Source organism: Mesoplodon mirus, assembly GCF_964341445.2.
Source record: "Mesoplodon mirus genome assembly, chromosome: 7".
Lineage (NCBI taxonomy): Eukaryota > Metazoa > Chordata > Mammalia > Artiodactyla > Ziphiidae > Mesoplodon > Mesoplodon mirus.
The window spans coordinates 10,140,162-10,163,259 of record NC_138983.1 but is presented as its reverse complement, the minus strand read 5'-3'; the positions used below and the strand labels follow the sequence as shown (position 1 = coordinate 10,163,259).

General features: G+C 57.8%; 1 protein-coding gene across 3 annotated transcripts in view; it reads right to left on the bottom strand.

The window, feature by feature from the left end:
• Positions 1–21,065, bottom strand: part of SYT7 (synaptotagmin 7) — a gene marked incomplete at its 5' end in the record, with an annotated part of 59,708 nt that extends 38,643 nt beyond the window's left edge. For all 3 annotated transcript variants that reach the window (XM_082629064.1, XM_082629062.1, XM_082629063.1), the window contains one exon: positions 20,750–21,065. In XM_082629064.1, coding sequence (XP_082485190.1) covers positions 20,750–20,780 — 31 coding nt within the window. The remainder of the gene's footprint in view (positions 1–20,749) is intronic.
• Between the last annotated feature and the right edge of the window lie 2,033 nt (positions 21,066–23,098).

Sequence of the window (23,098 nt, the reverse complement as noted above, 5' to 3'; positions counted from 1 at the left end):
AATTAGTATTCTGTGGGCATGGAGAATGAGCACTGGGCTTGGAGTCTAGGAGAATGAGGCTGAGGCCTTATTCTGGCCACTAACCAGCTGTGTGGCCACGAGCAAGGCACTCGACCTCTTGGAATCGGTGCCTTCATGTGTGGAGAGCTGATCCTTCCTCACTCTGATGAGGAGCAGGTGTTCTAGGTGTTCCACATGCAGCAACAAATTCGTCTTCACAACAATAACTGAGGTGAGCATTAAGATTGTCCCCATCTTACAGATGGGGAAACTGAGGTATGGAGGGCTCAAGTACTTTGCCCAAGGTCATTCAGCTAGTAGGCGGTGGAGCCAGGGCTCAAACCCAGGCAGTCTGACTCACAGTCTACATTCTTTGTCTTGACATCACACCCAGTGCAGAGGTGAGTGGTCAGTGGTTTTCCAGGTATGTTCTTTGGAACACCTAGGGTTCCCAGGAATTTCTCAGGGGCCACAGAGATGGATGCTGAGTAAATGGGGCTGTGTCCCCTCAAGCCCTGTTCAACCAAAGCAGCATGGTTTCCCTGTTTCACATCTTGGGCTTCCACAGAAAGTTCCATTTGAGGAAAGGGATGTGTTACTAAGGAAAGTTGAACCCTCCTGGATCGGTGACCCTAGGAACCCTACGGATTATTAAGGAGTGAAATGGCGAAGACCAGGCTGGGAAGATGCAGCATGAATGGATACTGTCATCTTCCAGCCAGCTGCCCCCTCCCCCAAAGATTCCCTGCCCCCCACCCCAAGCAACCCTTGGACAGCCCTTGAATCCAGGGTAAAACAACTGCTTGCCAGTGCAAATTGCATCGATGCTGTGAACAAAAGTGACACGATGTCCTCGGCCTGCACACGATATTGCCGTCAAGGGAGGCAAGCCTGTTCTTGCCTGCCAGCCAGGGTGAAACCATTCCCAGAACACGGAGTCACTGTGTCTCGGGCTGCAAGGGACCTTGGAAGTCAGGCCTCGTCAATGAGCCAACGCCCTGGGCAGCCCTGTCAGGGGCAGGAAGCTGCTTCTGCAGGATGCAGACCCTCCACAAATGGGCATTGGTAGCTAGGGCTGCTGTGTCTTGAGCTGAGACACAATCTGTCTCCCTGTCTGTCTCCCTGGAACTTCCCCCCCAAGGTCCTAAGCTTGTCCTCTGGAGCTGCTGGGAACAAGCCGGCTCCCGCTGCCACCTGACAGGCCTCCAAATCCTCGCTGACAGCTCTCATGTCCCCTTCCAGCCTTCTCCAGGCAAAGCTGTCCCCGGCCCTTCTAACCCTTCCTCGGATGACATACATGGTTTCAAGTCCCCTTAGCGTCAGCAGTATTAACATTTGGGGAAAGAAAATATTGCAGCCCTAGTCAGCCTTTGACAGAGCTGAGTTCCACGACCTATCCTTGGGCAGAGGAGACATCTGGGTCCCAGGGATGAGACACAGACAAGGGCAGACAGATGACATGGGGAGACCTGGGAGGCTGGGTGAGCCAGGAACAAGGAGAGCTAGGCCTCTGGGGTCCAGTCCCAGGGGTGCCTGGACGTGAGATGTAAACTCAGGCATGTCCCTGCCCCGCTGCCCAGGCCTTTGGTGGCCATGTCAACCGATTAGAGCCCAGGATTAATGACAATCCAGTAGAGTCCTGTGGGCTTTGCCAGGTGCTGTGGGCATAGCCCATGGTTCTGACCAGGCCACCCCACCGGGAGCTCTCAGGGTAAATAAAACCTGTGTGCTTGAGGAGGTGGCCCCCTTTTGAAGGTGGACAAGATGCCCACACACAGCCTTCCCTTCTAGAGCATCAACTCCATGAGGGCAGGGCTCAATCTCGTGTTCACCGCTGTCTTCCCAGCACCAAGGACAGAGCCAGGCATATAGTAGGTGCTCAATAAATGCTTGTGGAATGAATGAGTGAGGAGGAATCCCAAGCCTCTAGGAATCATAGTAATAGAGGCTACCATTTGTTAAGTGCCTACTGTGTACCAGACTATGAAGGTAGGGGCTGTATCTGCTTTGTTCATTCTGATAACCTCTGTGACAGGCAAACCCACAGGAGGTGCTCAGTAAATATTTGTTGAATGCCCAGTGCTTGCATATGTTTTCTCACTTGTCACCCAAACAAGATGGGATAGAAGAGATGGGACGGGCTGCAGTGACAGAGTTTGAGAGCCTCTCTCTTTTAAACACACAAACACACACACACACACACACCAGGATCCCTTCTGGTCCTCCCCCATGCCCATCTTTGACTGACAAGTCCTGATTTTTCTAGACCCAGATGAAAAGCACCTCCTCCAGGAAGCCTTCCATAATCTCCCCAGTGGGAATTAATTTCACAGAGCTCCCATCACACTGTGCCTGCACCCTTCTTTTAAGGTGCAGTGACGAAGTGCCAGGGCTCTGGAGCCAGACTGTCAGGCAATTCGGATTCTTATTCTTCCAAGCTGTGTGACCTCATCTCTGTGTGCCTTGGTTTCCCCATCTGTAAACAGGGATAGTACAGGCCCCATAGCACTACTGTGAGATTTAAAGGAATTAGCACAAAGAATGCACTTAGCACAGTGCCCGACACAGAATAAGTAGGCAGTAAGTGCTAGCTATTATCGTAGCATTACCACGTCGAACCCTGCATTAGAGACATCTGAGGCATGGAGTTGGCCCTCAGTGTGTTGAATGAAATACTGAATACACATTTAGTTTTCCCCACAGTATAGCGGAAGCCAGGGGTCACGTCTTATTCCATCTTGTGCACCCCTGATCCCTACCCCAGGACCTGGCCCAGGGCTTAACCAAGAGCAAGCATCAGTGAACACCTATGGCAAGGAATGGGGAGGGCTGAGGCCTGGGGCTGGGGGGTGAAGGTGAGCAACAGTTGGAAGCCAGGCTGGGCTTCAGGTGTGAACTGCAGACCTGACCCCGTCCCTTGCCAGGGCTCTGCCCCCACTCCCAACTCCTTCTCATCTCCTCAGCAAGCCATGATTTATAGATGAACAGAATCAAACAGGGCCGCTGGCTGCTAAGATGCCCTGAGGAGCTGCCGGAGAGGGAATGGACTTCTGAGGGCAAGCTCACCAGCTGCCCAGGGTGGAACAGGAGGGGAGGGGGGAGTAGGTGCACACCTACAGGCCAGAGACATGGACACCCATGGCTCACATACACATACATGAGCCACGGAGACTCACCCTTGGCACAGACGCCTGTGCCCGCCTTCCGCGTATAAACACACGTGCGCGCGTGCACACACACACACAAGCCATGCTGACTCACCCCTTGAATGGACACCCATGCTCACACTCACACACAAACATGCACACACACCCACGGTCACGGTCACGGTCACGGTCACGAACAGATGCCTAGACCACTCTGCTGTCCACGAGGTCTAAATGTTCATGCACTTCCTCTGGCCTGGAATTCTCTCCCCATGCACATCTGTCCTCTGGCGCAGAGCAGTGGGACAGGCAGCAGACTTGCAAATGACTTGGGTTCAAGACCCAACTCTGCTCCTGGCCAGTGACCCAGGGTGAGTCCCATTCTGGGCCTCAGTGTTTTACCTTCAAATGATGATAAGAACCCCTGCCCTGCCCTGCTGGGGTGTTGTCAGGATCAAATAATAGCTAACACTCATTGAGCACGTGCCTTTTGTGGCAGACACTGTGCCAGGAAGTCTACAGGCACCATCTCATGTGATCTCCGCAACCTTTACCATTATTATCCCCATTGCACAGAGGAAAAAACAGGTGTGGAGAATTAAGGCAACTTGAACTTGTCCTTGACCCTGCTATGGCTGTCCCCCTCTGAGCTGAAGCACGTGACAGCACTCTGTAACATGCTACACTGCGTGACCCAGCCACACCCCACTTCCCTCCTTCCTTCAAGAAGGCCAGCCTCTTTCACACTTGAGACTTCACATAAGCTCTTCCCTCTGCCTGGAATGCCCTCCCTTCTATTCTCTTCTTTCTATTCTCAAGATCCCTAGACAAAGATGGTCTTCATTCCCTCCCACATTCCTTTCTGTTGCCCCTGTAACTATGACAATTCATCACTGTGGATGAATAATTAACATTTTGTATGTCTTTCCCCCACTGGGAGCACTTGGAGGGCTAAGACCCCCCAGATCACTCATCTCTGTAGCCCAAGGTCTGGTACATAGGAGAGGCTGGATAAATATGTGCTAAACAAATGCATGAAATTATTCAAGGTCCACGTGAGCCTTCCTCCTCCAGGAAGCCCTCCCTGATGACAAGCGTTCACAGCAGTCTCCAAACTTGAATGAACTGCCTTCTGCCCAGCCTCCTTTTCTTGGGAGTAGGCCTGTCCTCCAAGCAGGGCCAAGAGGTTCTCCTCATTGCTCGATGTCTCCGACAGCCCATAGTCCAGGACACGATATAGAGGAGCCATCGGACATGCTGGAAATCTGGGCACATAGGCTCTTTTCCCCAGAATTCACTTGCTCTGACACTCTCAGATGGTGACACACACACTCCCCACATCTAGCCCGTCCAAAGTTGTCCCATCACCCCCACACCCTCCTAACGTCCTGGAGTCCTCCTCAGATCCCAGGCCCTTGCTTTCCTCACCAAGTGCCTTTAGTCATAGTAACTAATGTATGCTCAGCACTGAATCACGTTCAGTCCTTAGCACCCTCTGAAGGTAAATCCTCTTATCCTCATTTTACAAAGAAGGAAACTGAGGCTCAGAAGGGGTCAACACTTTCCCACACAGCAGAAGAGAGACAAAGCTAGGATTGAGCCTGGAGTCTGGAAGACCTCAACTCTGTGCCCCATAGAAGCTAAGCCTTAAAATAAGTTGCTCTGAGGATAGACGGAAGGGAAGAAAGCAATGGAGTGAAGACAAAACAAAACGCAGCCAGGGAAAGGGTTTCCACTTCCCCACGAACTTCCCCAAGCACTTTAGCGACCCCTCTTACCCACACACCTTTGCCACGGCTCCTTCCCACCTCCACTGCCCCAGCCCTTGGCCTCAGTAAAGCAGCCTCATTAGACAGATGCTCAGATGTTCTCAAAGTCTCAGAACAGGTTGGGGGTTGGGTGCCTGGGGCCGGGCAGGAGCAGGAAGAAGAGGCGGGTGGGGTACCTGAGGACTTTCCCAGGGCCGTGTCTCTGGTGCGGACTAGGGTGCAACCACTATTCCAGAGACAAAGCAGTGATGCTGCGGATCACATTCCCATCCTGGTCCTGCCTCCTCCCACTTGATTCTGCACGACAGTGCATCATGCCCCAGCGCCTCCCCCCACCATCCTTCGGTGGCTGCAGGATGACGTTCGAGGTGGAAAACAGCGAAAGCTGGAGTCACAGGTTTCCACAGGAAGCACCCCTCCACGTGCACGGAGAGCAGATGGAAATGGGGGAAGGTGGGAGGGCAAGGGCAGAGCCTACCAGCCCCGGGGCTATTTGGGCACATGGGCAGGGAACATTTCCGGTGCCTATCCCACCTCCCTTCCTCTTCTCAACCCAACACGCACAAGAAAGCCAGAAAAAGGCAGAGTGTGGGAGAAAGCAACAGAAAACCAATGAGCTAAACTCTGAACCCCAGACAGCCGGGCAAAGCTCCAGGCCTCGAAAGCAGTGTTGGCCTTACCTGGGGCGGGAACAAGGCTGGCAAACAGGAGCCCTGAGGGAAATTGTTTCGGAAAGTTACAAGTAGCTGAAAATAGGGGCTTAGTGAGAGCAAGCCTCCTCAACCTTGACTGTAATAAAAACAGATAATGTGTGAGTGAGCTAGGGAGAGGGTGCTGGCAGGGGCCGCAGAGGCCGCCTGGATGCAGACGGTTTAGAATTCAGAGGAGATGCCAAGTGAGTAAACAGCGAATGAAGGATTATCCGGATGGGCCAGGAGCCGTTCCAGCAAGAAATTGGACAGGGACCTGTCAGGATCCACAGCACTCCGACTCCTCATCAGGGAGCGGGGCCTGGTGAGCTACGAGGGCCTCATCCACACCTTCTCTACCTCTTCCAGCAGAGAGCGTGGCCTTGGTAATAATGGCTCAGGTTTGTTCAGTGCAGAACAGTTTACGAAGTGCTCCAGAGCCTACCGAGGGTTTTAAATCCATCGTCATTTTTTTTTTTTTTTTTGCGGTACGCAGGCCTCTCACTGTTGTGGCCTCTCCCATTGCGGAGCACAGGCTCCGGACGCGCAGGCTCAGTGGCCATGGCTCACGGGCCCAGCCGCTCCGCGGCATGTGGGATCTTCCCGGACCGGGGCACGAACCCGTGTCCCCTGCATCGGCAGGTGGACTGTCAACCACTGCGCCACCAGGGAAGCCCCATCGTCATATTTAATGGAGGTGATGGGGGCATCTTCTGCCTGGTGAGCCCCTCCTTTCACCATAGCCACCCCCCGCCAAAACTCCCACAGTTCCTGGCTTAGGAAAGCCTGGTGCATCTGGCTTCAGTCTTCAGCCTCAAAAGAGGGGGTGCGGGGGTAATAGGCCATCTGTAGACCCCACAGAGCTGCTGAGTATGGAAGTCATCAGGGTCAAAGCCATTCAGGACAGACAGGGCCAGGTGCCAGCTCTGAGCAGGGAGCCCAGACTGAAGGGTGTCCAGCCAGAAGTTAGCCCGGAACATGCCACCCACCCTGATCCCAAAGCTGATGAGCTGTCTGGGCAGCCATGGAAACGATCATGTCTGTCAGGGCAACAGGACCCCAGGAAAAGGAGGAGCTCAGCGGGAGGGTCTCTCCAGCAGGAGTGTGGAGCGGCGGCAGAATCAGGGACGTGTGATGATTCAGTGCAGGCCTTGACCACTAGTTACTCTTATGAATAATGCACTGTTGTGCCTTGGCCTAAATCAGCATCTTAATGTTATTAATAATACACGGCTGCAAAGAAGCTGGGGTTGGAACGGTGTGCTGTATTTTATCTGGGGATCTCAGAGCACTTAAGAGTTCCTCATGCTGATGACTCAACACTGCCTCCCCAAGTCATAGGCTTCCTTACAGGACAGGGCACCTGTCCTGCCCTGACGCCCTCCCACCTGAAGCTTGGAGCCATGAAAGCCACAGGGTCTAGGAATCTTCTATCCTGGGATTCAGATTCTTGACTTGAGCTTTTGGTGGCGGAGGGGGTCCACTTAATCTTCACCAGCTCAAGGGCTCTCGGGGATGCAACATAATGTGAAGCTGCTCTCAGAGATGGTCAGGAAGGAGGGATATCACCAGTGGGAATCTAGGTGTGGGAGAGATGGATGGAGAGAGACCACTGTGGATCTGAACCCAGTTCTGCCACCCACTGTCACTGTGGCTGTGTGACCTTAGTCAACTAACTCAACTGCCTGGCCCCAAGTCTCCTCGTTAGAATATAAGGTGTCTGAGACTCCCTCTTCGAGGTGCCATTCTTCCATATTCTGGGGGTATTGTTTGCACCACAAATATTTGGATGGATCCACAGAGCCCGCTGCTCTGAACTCCGTCCGCGGTGCTGAAACAACGATCGGCCCACGGCCTCTGTCCTTGGTGCTGAAACAGAAACTCAGTCCCGAGGCTGCCCCCTCCTCCAGGCCACCCCGTGCATTGCCCCGGGCGAGCGGAATTCAGGAAACCAGAACCTTTTTCAGGACTGCAGCGTAGCGGTCCTACCTTACTCTGCTAATCACTCCCTGAGAAGTCCGAAGTTGAAGCCACAGCAGTGAGCAGCCCGACCTCAAGAGCCCCCTTTCTTGGATGAGGTCCGCATATACCAAGAACCCCAGTCAGCAGCCCTACTCCAGACAAAAAGAGTTTCCCCGCTAATGTAAATGCCGCATCCCATTCCCTCAGGGGACCCCGCCGCACTGCCTCCTGGCGGCTGGCGCGGGTACTGCGCTCAGAGCAGGAACACAGACGGTCCCCAGCGGTGGCGCTGGGCGTGTGGGGAAGGAGCGGCAGACGCCGCCCCCTCCCCACTCCCGGGGCAATCTGGAGCTCTGAGCTTGCAGTGCTGCCCAACACCCAAAAGCTCCAGGCTGTCTGACTGTTTTCCAGCCACCCTGGGGTGCCATGCTACCCCATTCAAGGCAAAGACTCAAACCACATTGCTGGACCCTACCAGGTGGAACGTCCTGTTCCCTCCTCCAAGGTGGGTGTGGTAGACCTGTTTAAACAAACCCAACCTTTTCTCCCGCTGCTGGGCCAGTCCTAACGAGATGAACACACAGACCTGTCATACGCCTCCACCGGGGCAGAGGCTCTCTACCTCACACCCACCCACATAAGAAACTTGCCCACAGCTCTTGCCTAGGAAGAAGTGTGGGTTGGGGGAGAAGCCCACAGCTGCAGCCCACTCCTCTCCTCCCACCCCACCCCACGGGTAGGGGCACTCTGAGAAGCAGATCTGCTTGGTTAGCCTCACTGGGTGTAGAAATTCCCCTCTTCTAAAAACAAACAGCAAAACAAAACCACCTGAAGAACACCCCAAATCAGCTTCTCTGGATCCAGGCATGGAGTAAAGATAATATCCTTTAATTACAGTAGACATAGCTAATATCAAATATTGAGCACATACTGTAGGCCAAGCACTGTACTAAAAGCTCTGCGAACATTATCTCATTTAGCCTTACCAAACCTCCCTCTCCCAGGAAAGCATCAGGATCAGCATCGTACAGATCGGGAAAGTGGAGCTCAGAGAGGTGAGGCGACCACTCAGGGTGATGCAAGTGTTGAGACTGGCATGGGAAACCACATCTGTCTGCCCTTAATCTTGCAGCTCAGCTGGGTCTACCTCACCGTCCTTCCATGTTCTTCGGGAAGCCTCAGTGCCACTTAGGTGTTTCCAGGACTACCCCACCACTCCACGATCCTCACGTCTCAGCTGAGAGCCACATGGAGGAAGACAGTAGCACCTCACACTCCCACAGCACTTTGAAGCCTGCAAATTGCTTTCATAGCCACTGTCCAAATCAGCCCTCATGGCACTGAGGCCCTCCTTTGATTTTACAGGAGAGAAAAAACTAAGACTCAAAGGAGTAAGTTTTGTCCCAAGTCACACAATGAGCAGTGGAGCCAGAAGTCAGATGAAGATGGTGGGACTCCCAGCCCAGTGCTCTCTCTCGCCACTTCTTCAAGGCTGGGGTCCTGCAGGCAAGCCAGAAAGTGGGTCTTAAGGGCTTTCATCTCAGGTCAGGCTTCCTGAGGCCCTGACCTGAGCTGCTTCCCTTCTCCTGCTCTCTAGGGGCCATCTGTTGGCTCAGCTCTAACTTGGAGTCTCCAAGTCTCATTCTAAATGAAATTTTTTTCCAGGCAATTACTTCCTGCTAATTAGGAGGCAAGATTGACAGTCCCTGGGCCCTGGGCTGACCCCTTTACTTAACTCACAGGGGTGGGGGGTTCTTGAGGTACTAGGTAGCAGCACCAGCCACAGAAACTGCCTGGATCGGCCCCATCGTTTGAAGGAGGCCAGGAAACTTATGAGGGCAGGGGGACTGGTGGTGGAGTAAGAGGCTCCAAGGAATGGGAAGAAGGGAGGTGGGGATGCTGAGGGGGGAGGGACTCTGAAGTGGAAGAGAGCCAGGGGACAAGAAGCTGGAAGGAGCCTAGACGTGCCACGCAGAGTAAGAGAGAGACCTAGGCTCAGGAGCAGCAGGGGGAGCCGGGAGGATCCAGAGAACCGGGGACACGTCACAGGGAAGAAAAAGGAGGCATCTCAGGAAGCAGGAAGACAGAAGAGGAGGGAGAGATCTCCCTTCTGCAGAGGGAGGAAAGAAGGCACCCTGGAAAATGGTCAAGATTACAGAAGTGGAAGAGGTAGAGGCGGGGGGATACTGGGAGCCTCCAGAAAGGGGAAGGAGAGAAGAAGGAGGAATTGCTAAAGGAAATCCCTGGGGAGAAGGGGAGGCGAGCGGGGGAGGACAACTGGAGTGGCGGCTCTCAGGGCCCCAGGAAGGGCCCTCTCTACATCATTGTCCTTGAGCCCCCCCCAATGTCAGTGCCCAGCCAGTCGGGCCTGCACGCCCTCCTACGCAGCCACAGGTGTAGGCGGGCATGATGGCAGGCCACCAGCCGGCTCAGGCCCCAGATGCTCCACTCACCCAAGGCAGCCAGCAGACTTTCCTTCCTGCCAACCTGCCACCCCCTCCAGCAGGCTAAGCCAGGACCCTCCTGGGTCACAAAACCACATGACCAAGGGGCTCTGGGGCCATGTGGTCCAGCCCCTCCACTTTACAGGGGGAGGATCAAGGCCCAGAGAGGGAAGAGTGCTTGTCCAAGGTCATAGAGCCAGTGAGTGATGAGGCCAGGTGAAAAGGGATCAGGGGCTAAGCTGCAGTGGTGGGTCCTGTTCCCTCCTGGGCAAAGCCAATAACAGGAGACAACACAGGTCTTGGTCGCCAGCAAGTCAGCCCCTGATCAGTCTAAGCTCTGTGGAGCGTGGGGTGGCAGGCAGAAGGGAGTGAGGGTGGCCAGGGGCTGGAAGGGAAGCAAAGGAAGTCACCATTTATGGAGCACTGGGTGGGAGGGTTCTGCAAGGGTTACAACTGCAGCTAACATTATTGAGCCCTTACTAGGTACAGTGTTCTCACCACTTAAGACATTACACGCAGATCTCATTTAATCCCCACGATAACCCTATAGAGTATGTATTACTGTTATTCTATTATAGGGAGGAAACTGAGACTCAGGAGGGTTGAGTAATTGGCAAAGTCCGCAGACTAACCAGTGGCCTGGTTCTAACTCAGGCGGCTGGCCACTGCTTTGAGGACCTCTCTACCCCAGCTCAGATCCCAGAGTTCCCAAGATCCCAGCCCAGCCCTGGCAGAATCTAGGCCCCAAATGCCAATGGGGTTACAGTTCTGTGTTGTGGAGGCTTCTTGTGGCCCAAAGGAGGTCTCCGACTTGAACAAGCCCTGTCTTAAGGTGCTGGAGTCTGGGTTCTAGTCCTGGCTCTGCCACTAACATACTGTGTGACCTTGGGCATGTCATTGGCCCTCTCTGGCCTGGTGCTCCCACCTACATCATCAGAAGGTAGGACCAGATAACAAGAGCTAGTATGCACTGTGCTAACTCTGTGACAGGCACGGTTCCAGGCAGTGTGTGGACATTAACTCGGCGAACCCTCCCAGCAGCCCTCTGAAGTAGGAGCTATTATTGTCTCCATTGGGGAAATGAGGCAACGAAAGGTTAAGTAACTTGCCCAAGGCCACAAAGCTAATCAATACGTGGCCGATCTGGGATTCGCACCCCATTGCTTTTGATGCAGAGCCCCTGCTCTGGCTGCTACTCTGCATTGTTTCCCTAATGACTCTCTCAGCCCCTGCTTGGTGCCCCAGAGAAATCTGCCTATGTCCCTCTGCACAGGCACACATGCCATCATATTTCCACATGGGAAGCACACACACCATCATGTGTCTGCATGACACGACATGCGTTTGCTCATGCTTCCACGCCCGCTCCTGTGCTTCCACCCAGTTTCTGTCTGGAATAGCCACACACGGCCATCCATGTCTACAAGAACAGGCCAGCTCTGGCAGGCCCACATGCACGCATACACACGGACGGCCCCCTTTTCTGGGCTGACTCGTGGAAGCCGTGTGCCAGGCTGCAGCACATGGCCATGTGGTAGTGATGTGGGCCGCCACACCCCTTCTCCTCTGCCCCCCTCCAGTGCCTGGGTGGCTCGCACGTCACATCCCGCACCTGCCGGCACCCCCATCCACGCTGCCTTCCTCACACCTCTCCCCTAACAGAAGCGGGCACCTTCTCCAGGAAGGAAGCAGGCACACGCCCAGCCTGGCTCCCACAGCCCAGAGATGCCAGCCAACCTGGGGGTGGAGAGGGAGAAAGAGGCATCGATCGGAGGCTCTGGGGGCCCGAGGTCCACGGTTCCTGTCTGAGACTAAGCCCTCCCTTAGGTCTGAGTGCCAGAGCTGAGCTCTCAAGACCCTAGAGATGCCAGCTCCCCTTTGCATTGCCAGATATGGAGCCAGACGGGGGACCAGGGGACAGTGGCTCTGCCCATCGCTCCCGAGCAGGACTGTGGTGCCGAGAGGGCTTCTCTGCCCAAGTTACCATCGCACCCCCTACAACCCCATCCCTGGTCCCTGCTCTCTCCTCTCTCTGCCCAAGCATCTCAAGAGTTCTGGGTATTTTTAGGCCTCAGCTGACAGGCTGTGAAATCGCTCCCTTCACACCTCCCGAACCAGGCGGGGGCTGGAGAGGGAGGAATGGGGTTCTGTGTGCGGGGGGTACACACACAGCCGATTCATCAGGCTCCTCCAGGGCTGGCAGGTGCCAAGCAGGGAGTAAGGGGTGCCTCCCCTTGAGTGAGAGGATCCTTCCATGGGGCCTGGAGAGAGGGAGAGGAGACAGGGTGGGAAGGAGGCTCCGCCCCACTCCAGGGACCTGAGAACAAAGCTTTAGGGGACACCGAGCGCTAAAGCAGGTGCTGGGGCCAATACTGATGCCCAGCCCTCCCTTCCGAGTGATGGGCCGAGAGACAGGCTGGCTCAGATCCTAGTGGGATAAGGGAGGCACAGGACAGTGTTGCCCAGTGGTTAAGACCTAGGTTTGGGAGTGAAGCTGACTTGCAATCTCATCCCCGCTCTACTGAGTGACCTGGTGAGACACGCCACCTCTCTGGGCCTCAGTTTCCTTATCTGTACGACAGTGGTAATGATATCTCCCTGAGGGACTGCTGTGAAGATTAAATGAAACATGTAGGTGAAGAACAAGACGCTCTGTGGACCCACCAGGCACTAAGAGATTCTCCTTTGCTGCTTTCCCTTACCGGCAAATCCTCCTAACTATTTCTTCTCTGGGCTGCCTTCCTTACCATGATCCCTGAGGCAGGAGCCCATAGTTCAGCCTGGCTCTTTGGTGCCTGCTGGACCCTCTCCCGCAGGGGAATAAATCCCCAGCTAAGGTGGTTAGAAAACGTAGACCATCCCCACCCCCCTGCTTCCTGCTGCAGGGCACACATACACATCACGTGTGCACATGGACCCAAATGCCAACATGCTTGCATGCTGCCAGTGCCTGGGTGTGAGAGCGTTTGCTCTGGGGTGGCCCCCTAGGGAAGTGGGAAGATGTACCCAGGCCCTGCTGTGAAAGGGCCCCTGTGCCAGGGGCCGTGGGCACAGGGAGGGGGGCGGCCTGCCTAGTTGCTGTGGAGACAGGTTGGCTCTGGTGGGGCTCTGGAGCTCAGGCCTGGCAGCTGGAACTTGAGCTGTGCGGCTCCTCCAGGGCTGGGCCCTGATGCCCACGGTGGGGGCAGCGGGTGCAGAGCGATTCTCAGGAACCTTAACTGCGTTCGCTGGGCCCTGGGCCTGTCCACCTTGGCTCTACATTTCTCCCTGGGAGGCTTTCTCTGATACCCCAGCCCCCTAGGTAAGCCCCCGGTGGGGAGGGAAAATCTGTGCCCACCTGCGCCAGGCTGTCCCCTTGACTGCCCATTACCCACCACAAGCTTTCGAAGGCCAGGGTCCCAGACCACCTGGTATGGGTGCTTTGGACACAGCCTTGTGCAGGTGAGGGACTGAGGAGGGTCTGGGCAGAGGTGGGAAAAGATATGTTAATGGCTGGGCCTCCAGCTCCAGATATGGGCCTGTCTCCAGGCTTCCCACCCTCCACACTGCCACCGAGTTAAAGTTCTTTATAGAGATATGCTTGAAAGCCATCCATGGCCCACCATTGCCCTAATTAAAAAAATAAATAAAGTCCAGCTTTCCTATTTCAGAATGCCAGGACCTTCATAATCTGGCCCAGCCCACCTCTCCCAACCCTCAACTCCTGCTATTTAAAGGACTCCCTTCCCGCCCCCCACGCTCAGACACTCACTGCTGCCTCGACTGGCCAAGACCTGTCACAGCTCTGGGCCATTGCATGTGCTGTCCCCACCACGCAGAATGCCTCCTCCCTGCCTGCTCACATGGCAAGCTCTTATTCTTCCTCCAAGACCCAAAGCCCTGGACCCAACGCTCATGCTCCTGGGTCTGGTGGTGTGGCTGGAATCCCAAATCAACTTCTAACTGCAAGTGCCCCCGTCCCAGAGTGGTCTGAGGACGGACGAGCTAACGTACGTCGTGGCACCTATGGAACGCTCCACACATCTTTGCTGTTTTGATGGTAACTGACAGACTCTGCCTCAGTGAAGCCCTCCCCAGGCCTCCTCCACCAGGGCTGAGGCAGGCCTATCCTCCTCAGAGCTTCCGGAACCCTCATCCCACACATCAATCACTCGGTGCAGGGTGATGTTGATAACAGCTGCCGTTGACTGAGTGTTTACTATGTGCAGGGCTTTCTGCTAAAGATGTTTTCTGCCTTATCTCATCCTCCAACCCCATGGGAGGTAAGAACCATCATCATACCCATTTAACAGAGGAGGAAACTGAGGCCAGGGTGGTGAGTAACTTGCTTCAGGGACACAGCCGCAAATGTCTCCGCCAGAAGCTGTTTGACCCCACAGACCTAGCTTAAGCAAGCCATCCCCTGCTTCGCAGACGTAAAGTGCGCAGCACGTACTGCATGCTCCACAAATAAGAACTTGCTATTATTGTCCTATTGTTATTATCAGGGGAGGGAACAGGGTATGCTGGGTGACCTAAGAGGGGCTTCCTTAGGCTGAACCCCCTATAAAGCAGGGGACCCCCATTTTCCTGGAGAAAGAAAGTGAGGGCTCAGAGGGGCCCTTGGGCTGCCAGGGACTGGGGTTGGGATGGCAAGGATGTGTACAGGGAGCCCCGATATCTGGACCCGGTGGACCTGAGGAGCCTGAGACAGGCTGGAGTGAGCGAGTGCGCGAGGGTTTCACGGCAGGCCCAGGCTGGGCAGAGCAGGAGAGGGCCTGCCGTGCCACTGGTTGATCTGGCCACCACTCTCTGGCCCCACTGACACCACCCCGTGGTAATGAGACGGATCCAATTTGTACCCAGGGCCCCGCCGGGAGCATCTGCCACGGCAGGGTTTGAAGTAATTTAATTGGACACATTCGCCACACAGCTCTGTCCTCTGCTCCCCTCGTGGAGGGCCTCAAGCAGGCACCCCTCGGGGCCTCCCACACCCACCACCCCGCCTGGCTGGAGGCAGGGTGCTCGCTTCGCCAGCTAGCCCTGTGAGACGGACCTGCTAGGACAGACCCCTTGGCACCCCACCTCTCTCATTTTGGGGGCTCCTGAGGGCTCTAGAACCACAGGGCTGGGGTTTTGGGGTTCTCTAGGCCCAAAGTTCTCCCCTTTCTCTGATGCAACCAGCAACTCCCAGCTGGGGCTCAGACATCTCCCGCCTGCCTCCTCCGATGGGCAGAAAGGGTCACCCCCTTTTCTCCCCGAGCCAGCTGGAGAACTGCAACTTCCTGCACTCCAGGAAGGGCATCGAAGAAGGAGGGCCACTACCAAGATTGGGGTTGGGTGGGCAGTTCTCTTAGGGCTCTGGGAAGGGGTACATACACACACACACACACACACACACACACACACACACGGACAGACCCACACGCTATCGTGGACATGCCTGTATCTGTACAGGCCAAAGCCCCACCCCCCCCACCCCCCATCCACGCCCGTGCATGCCACACAGCCAGGTGAGGCCCTGCTCCCAGCAGATGGAACCCTCGGAGGTGGCCAAGCTGGCAGGTGGGAGGGTGTGGCAGGGGGCAGGCAGGGCCCCTGGAGGGCACAGGCCCCGCCTGGCTGGGTACAGGGCCAGGGGAGCTGCCCTCCCCCAACGCTTTCTGTCACAGCTCCCCGGGCACCTCGACGCACCTCGCTGCAAATCCACTCGTTAGCTGCTGTTTACAGCGGGCACGGAGCTCAGGCGAGCACAGCGATTACGGCCGTCCAGGTGTCACCCGCGCACACCCCGGTGCACACGCAGCGTAGCGCTTCTGTGCACCGGCCCCGCCCTCCCGCTCCCTGGGTGCTGCAGCCCCACACACTCAATCCCTTGGACACGTCAACTCCCCAAATCACCATACCGTCCCAGATCACCACACCGGTCGGCTCCCAGCCCAGCCTCACAGGCGACACACCTCTTCCAAGGGGCTCCTCCAGGCAGAAGCTGCCGAGTCCCCCAGGGCAGGCCCGACGTGCCAGCCCACTTTCTGACCATCTGGGTCCAGAGTTCCAGGCACAGGCTCTGGGCGCCGTCCAGCCCCTTCCACAGGTCCCATGCTGCCTGCCAACTCCATTCCAACCCCTGGGGAATTCTGCTGGGTGAGACCGAAGTCCTGCCCTCCAGACACAAGTTGGACAGGGCCCAGCAAGGCTGCCCCTTCTGCCCGGAAGGTCAGGGACATCCACATCCATGGAACTGGCAAGGTCCACCCGGCACCACTGGCTGGGGTCCCCTGGCAAGGCAGGTGGGCACCCGGGCCGGCCTGGCACAGGCTGGCTCTGGCACCTGGCCAGACCAGTGACAGCTCCAACAGAGAGCGCTGACCTTACCGGCGGCATGTGCCACCTGCCCGGCACTGCCCAGGGGACAGGGCGCCGGCTCCACGCAGGGCTGCCCGTGCCCACCTGAGATGCCTCCGTGCCTCTGAGGAGCCTGGGCAGCCAGCTGCTCTTCCAGCCAAGAGTCCTCTGCTCAGGACTGGGCCTCCCGCACGCCCCCCCGACCCCGAGGCCCCCCCCCACACCACGAGGCCCCCCTTACCGCTCCTCTTCCTGCTGGTCCCAGCCTCACTCCCCTGTGTGAAGCAGTTATTGAGAACTGTCCATCAGATTCAATAAAGATTCAAAGCCCCTGAGAGAATGGGGGTGGGTGGGCGGGGAGTGCGGGTGGGGAAAGGAGGAGTGGGAAGGGGGGGCCCACACGCTCCTCCTCTGCCTGTGCCTCAGGCAGGGCTGGAGAGGGTAAGAAGGGGACAGTCCTCCACCATCACTCTATGTGGCCTGCAGTGCCCCTTGGGCCTGAGCTTGGGGTCAGCCAGGGGCAGGGCCCAGCTGTCCGGGGCCTGTCTTTGTTCGCCTGACACCCACCTGTTCCTCTGCCTTCCAGCTGCCCCTCACCTGTCACCTGCTGGCCTGTGGGTTCCCACCCCAGTCCAGCCTGCTCTAGCCCCTCTTCCCCGACCAGGAGGCGCTTTGAGGCTCTCTCCCTCTCCACCATCCCCCAGTCCTGAGCACCCAGCCTATCGGTCAAGCTGTCCCCACAAGGCCACTGAACAGCACGATCCAAGGCCGAGGGGCAGGGGGCAGTCCTGTCTCCCTGGAAATGCTACAGCTTGGAGGCACTGGCTACCCTGACCCAAACCCTGCAGAAGTCATACATCCAGCCCTGCATTTTGGACCTATTCTGTCCCAAGTGCCCCTCACAGCCATGGCCCGCTGGGGGTCACTTGATCTTCAGTCCCAGACTGTGAGTCAAGCCCAGGAGGCAGGCCAGGGAGGTCTGGGCCGGTGCAGATGGGGTAGCTGGGGGTGGGGGGAGGGTTTGTCAGTGAAATGGTCCGTCAGGTCTCCTTGGACAGTCCCACACGCCAGTCCCTGTCCCTAAACTTGATGGCCCTCACAGCGTACACCGCTGATCTGCCCTTTCAGCCCCCATTCCTGCGCCACGCGCCACCCAACAGCCTCTGTCCCTAACTTGTGCCCAGTGGGTGGAGGGTTGGCCTGGACAATCGTGTGGATCCTCCTGCCTTGAGAGAGAAGACCCTATGTGCCAAGGCCCCCTGGCCCATGCAGAGGGTCCCCCACACTCCCTAGGAATGACCTGCCTGGAAGAGTTGCTGTAGGGGGCAGAGCCCACTAACAGGTGGGACAGACAGAGAAGACTTCAAGCACTGCTATCCCCAAGGACAAGTTCATAGAGGGCTGGGGGCAGGGCTGGCAGTCCTCAGGACCTGAACCCTCTCCCAGAGCTGCTGCACCAGCCCAGACTTCGCCTCTCTGGCCTTACTCACCCGCAAGGTCACCTCTCCCTCCCTCTCTCCCTGCTGCCGTCCTGCCTGCCCACGGCAACACTGACCCCTGCGGGCCTGCCGAGGCCCTGCCCTGCCGGGGGACAGGGACACAGGGAGGCCTGGCCAGGCCAGCTTTGGGATGGACAGAGGATGGAGGCGGAGGGCCGGGAGAGGGCCGCATGTCTATTGGAGGGGACAGAGGGGGGATTGCAGGCATGGCTGGGGGGAGGCGAGGCAGAGTTTGGAGCAGAAGCAAGGGCGGGGGGCGGGTCTTCGTTCTTCACTGGGCTGTGGCTTTTCCCCACAGTCCCTTGCTTCAGCCACAAAAGGAAGAGAATTGCCTGGAGGCTAGGGGCCCACAAGGGGAGGGAACTGCTCCTGTCCCCTGTCAGGATAAGGGTCTTAGCAGCAGGCTGAGCCCTGTGGGGACTTGCAGAGCGCATGGGCTGAAGGAGGGGGTACACAGGGACCTTCTGGAACCATCCTGGGACAAGAGGACAGGAGATTAAGATTTTTTTTTAAAGATTGGGCCACAGGTGTTCCAGGCAGTGGGATGAGGGGATGAGGATGTAAATGGTACTGGCCTTTGGGGGACCAGACGGATGGGCCTGAATCACACGAGAATTAATTTGCATATCTTACTCCCACCTGGTGCCTGCCTTGGGGGACACATACCCTGCCTGGGGGAGCAGGGTCTGGGGAGACTGGGGTGAGCTGGGGTGGAGGGGTGGTGGTGGGAAGTCTGGCTTGGAGCTGTAGGGATTATAGGAGGTGGGCAGGGATGCCAGGGGGCACAGAGGCCAGATTGAGGCCCCCAACCCCCTGGCCCCTCAGAGATCCCCAGGGGACTAGGATCAAAAGCAAATTCTGCCCTCTCCAGCCTATGTCTGACCCCATCCAGCCCACTGTCCACATCAGAGAGAAGTAAACGTAAGGCTGGTCTGTTTCCCGGTCAGAATTGCCCCTGCCACGGGACTAGTGGGTCCTGCAACCAGAGTGGGCAAGACAGGTCTCCAGCCCAGAGAGCAAGGCCCATTCAAGGGGGAGAGGGAAAAGTCTGGGGGTCACCAGCACACCAGGGGCAGCGCTGGGTTCCAGGCCCTTTGCCCAGATGATGCCAAGCACATCAAGTTGGCCTCCATGGAGAGGGCAGAGGTGCTTGGAGGAGTGGTGATGTCATGGTGCCCAGGCGTGGGAGGAAAACGGAGGGAGGGAGAGGGGACGAGGGCAGGGCCCCAGGTCACTGGCCTAACAGGAAAGGGGAGGCTGCCAGCCTGGCAGCGCAGGGGGAGGGGAGTGTCCTCACTGCATCCCCCCTTCCATCTTCATACCCTGGAGCTGGTCTCTGAACTAAGCTGTTGGCTTCTGAGAGGGTGATCCAAGCAAGAGAACACCTCTGTCTTTGGTCCAAGTGCTGGAAGCTGGCAGTCTCTTGGGGAAAGATGCCAGGGTAGGTGACCTGGGTCCAGAGAGAGGAAGGGAGGGGTCTCCAAAGGCAATGTCCCTTCTGCCATTACCTAGAGGACATTCATAGATGGGCATGAGGTTCCAGAGAGGGAGACTGAGTCTCTTTCACCCATACACGCAAGCGCTGAATGAGTGCAATGCCTGGCACCCAGGAGGTCCTCCTCAGTGGGCTCGGGCTGCCATGACTTGATGAGGGTAAGAATGGAGGCAGTGACAGGCTGAGGCTGCCCCTAGAGGGAAAGAGCAGCTGTGGGGCTGGGGCAACAGTGGACAAAGCCGGCGCCCACTGGACTGCCCTCAAAAGCCTTGGGGCTAGATCTAGGCCCCTTCTGTGGAGGGCCTTCGAGCTATCCCTTCCCCCAGGACGCCCAACCCCCAGAGGTTAGCAGGAGTAAGCCTAGAGGCTCTTCGTCCGGGAGCAAGTCCTCAGGCTGAGGTGTCGTGCTTTCAGCATCAGAAAGAAACCCAGAAACCCAGAAGCAGAGACCCTGCTGCCAGAACTGGCAGATTGCGGGTGCTGGGTCAGGGGTGGGGCACCCCAGGTGGGAGCGGAGACTGAGACTGGGCAGGAGCTGCAGGGGACCTGCCTACAGGTGGGCGCTGTGTGAGGAGGCGTCCGGAGCCAAGGAGGAAATGGCAGAGCAATTTCCCGAGGAAGGTGGAAAGATTCCTTGGCTTGGCTTCCAGGATGCCAGGCAGACGTGGGCTCCCAGGCCACTCCCCGGCTTGGGCTCAGGAGAAATGCAAAGGAGCACGGCCTCTCCCCCTGCCAACCCTGACAGGACTGGAGTGAGTTTGGGGTTCTTTGCTTCCCCCCTCCCCAAGCCCAGGAGAACATTCCCCTGGTACCCCTATTCTCACCAATCTGTGCTCTTTTTTCCTTCAGGTACCCCTCCCTCCCTCCCTCCTCAACGCTCCTGTGGCTCACCACCCCCTAGAAGCCCCCCTCCCCTGCTGCTGCACCAGATTCCCACTTGCCCCCTGGCACCCTCTCAATTCACAGTTGGCACCGCCGATGTCACTCTGCTTCCCGGTGCCCACAACCTTGGCCGAAAGCTGCCCGGGATCCTTGTTCTGGGGTCCCCTAGCACTGGCACCCGGGAGGCACTGGTGCTGGGGACCCGGGGGTGCCTCTGAGGGCACTGCGGGGGCAGCGGCTCCTCGCTCCGCCACACACGTTGTCCTTGGGCTGCTGGGGGTGGGGGGGAGGTCCTTGTGGGGACACTGCAAAGCCGGCGCCCGGCATCAAGCTTGGCAGTGCCCGGACTGCGGGGGGTCGGGGTCCGAGCTGCTGCCGCTCAAGCCCGCGCCCCCGGTGTGGGGTGACCCTGGGTGGGGGGAGTCCGTGCGGCTCCGGCGGACAGCAGCCCCGGGCTGGGGCTCCGAGACGGCTCCCGGCGCTGCCGCCGTCCTGCCCGCCGGTTCGGGGCGCCCCAGCCCGCGCGGGGCCTCGCTTACCTGGGCTGGCCGCCTCCGGGTCCCGGTACATGGTCCCCTCGTCGCCGGCTCCCTCCGGGCTCTTCAGAGCCGCCCGTGGCCGCGCGTTGCTCCGCCGCCGCTGCAGGGCATGGGGCCGGGCGACCCCCGGGGGCGGGTCCGAGGGCGGGGGCCGCGCGGGCTGCACAGAGCCGCCGAGCCGGGGAGCGGGGGCCGCCCGCCAGCCCTCCCGCCCGCCCGCCGAGCACGCTGCAGCCGCCGCCGAGCCGCGCCGAGCCTCCTCCCTCCGGCCTGCGCGCCGCGTGTGCGCGCCGGAGCGTGTGTGAGTGTGTACGAGGCCGTGTGTATGTGTGTGTGAGCTCGTGTGTGAGCGCGCCCGGGGCACCGCCGGCGCCGCCCGCCCGCTGCCGAGCGCCTCTGCCACCGCCTGCTGCCCGCTGCCGGCCGCGCGCCGCACTGCAGCCCGCGCCCGCCGCCGCCCCGAGGGCACCACCGCCGCCCCGCGCCCCGCCCGCAGCCCCTGCAGGGAGGGCACGGAGCCCGCCGGCTGGGCTCTTTGGGCCTGCGGGTCCCGCCGCACTGATAGACCCACCCCGCCGGTGCGCCCCTGATGGCAGCGGCTTCGAACCCCGCAGGGCGGCGGAGCCGGCCACCTCCTCCGAGGTGCCCTTTGACTCCGTTCCAAAAGGCGTGGAGATCCACTCCGGGTTTTCCGCTCGGTGGCGGCTGCAGGGCGTCAGCTCCGGACTCGACAGCGCGGCGTCCCGGGAAGGGGAGCTGGCGTGTGTAAAAACCAGGAGTGGATTTTTGCCAGCGCTGAGCCTGGGTCCACCACTCTGGCCATCACCAGAGCTTGCGCACAGCTGGAGTCTAGGAGCTCCACCCTCTATGAGGGACTAGGCCTAGTGACCCTCCCCACTTAACCCAGCCGCACAATAGAAGAAAACAGACCTTTCAGCCTCTGCCCCTGCTTCTCTCGCTCCACTCCTCCAGTGACCCCCTCCTTTTCCTTGACCCCAGCACTTCACGGGGTAAGAAGGAAAGGCCTCCTTCCCCTTCCAACCCTGGGGCTCACTTGGCCCTCTCTGTCCCTCTGTAAGCTCAGCACAGTCCAAATCAGGTGAACCCTAATTCTCCTTTCTCTACAGAACTGGAACTGTTTGATTCTGGGGCAGGGAGGAGAAGGGGCCCATATCCCAGGGCTTTTAAAAGTCTGGAACTGGGGGCTTCCCTGGTGGCCAAGTGGTTGAGAGTCCGCCTGCCGATGCAGGGGACACGGGTTCGTGCCCTGGTCCGGGAAGATCCCACATGTGGCGGAGCGGCTGGGCCTGTGAGCCATGGCCGCTGAGCCTGCGTGTCCGGAGCCTGTGCTCCACAACGGGAGAGGCCACAGCAGTGAGAGGCCCACGTACCGCAAAAAAAAAAAAAAAAAAAAAAAGCCTGGAACTGAACCACTGGTGGTTTCAGGTACACCCCCTCCTCACACACACACACACACACACACAGGCACACAAATAAACCTCCTACACCACGAGATACTGACGCTGGAGCCTCACACAATACAGGGCATGCCCCTACCCTGAACTGAAGGGAATAAGCAGGAGGGCAAAAGCCCTGGGCCTGCCACAGCATCCTCCCCTCCCCTCCACTGAGAATGCAGTTCACAGGTGAACCAGGCTTTCCAGAGTCAAGGATTTCTACTGTCACCTCGAGAAGCAGACTCTATACTGCTCAGCTCACACCCAGCCACACCTCCACCTTCCCACAGCATCCACAGGGGCAAGCCTCCATCTCAAGTCTCCCTCAACACACTGACACACACAAACCATTGCCTTGAACTCACATGGAGCCAGTTACACACACACACACACACACACACACACACACACACATTCACCTCCACCCACAGCTTTTCTGGTTGAGAAACAGACAAGGAAATTCCCCCAAGCAAACCTCCATCAAGACTGTCCCGGTGGAGGACAGATTTCCTTGGATTGAATGTTCTAATTAAAAAGGGAAGGAAAAAAGTCAACTGTAGGTTCTAGCCCATAATTCCTCAGTGGCCAGAAATCTCAGCTCCTCATCCCCTGGTCAAGGGCCATTATATTTCACACACCCTGCAGCCAGTCTCATCCACATGCAGCCAAGAATTCAGGCACTATCCACACACCCCTTTTTGGCAAACCCCAGAGAACCAAGCCAACAGGCTGGGACTCCAGGGTCTCCAGGCTTGCCTTGCTCTTGCTCGCACCCCCAGCCGCCTCTCTCACTGCCCTAGTGAAGAGCAAAGAGTTCATCCCTCCCCGCCACCAAGTTCTGTACTTGGAGCCCAGAACTTATTCTTGATCGATTTTGAATGCCATTTACTGT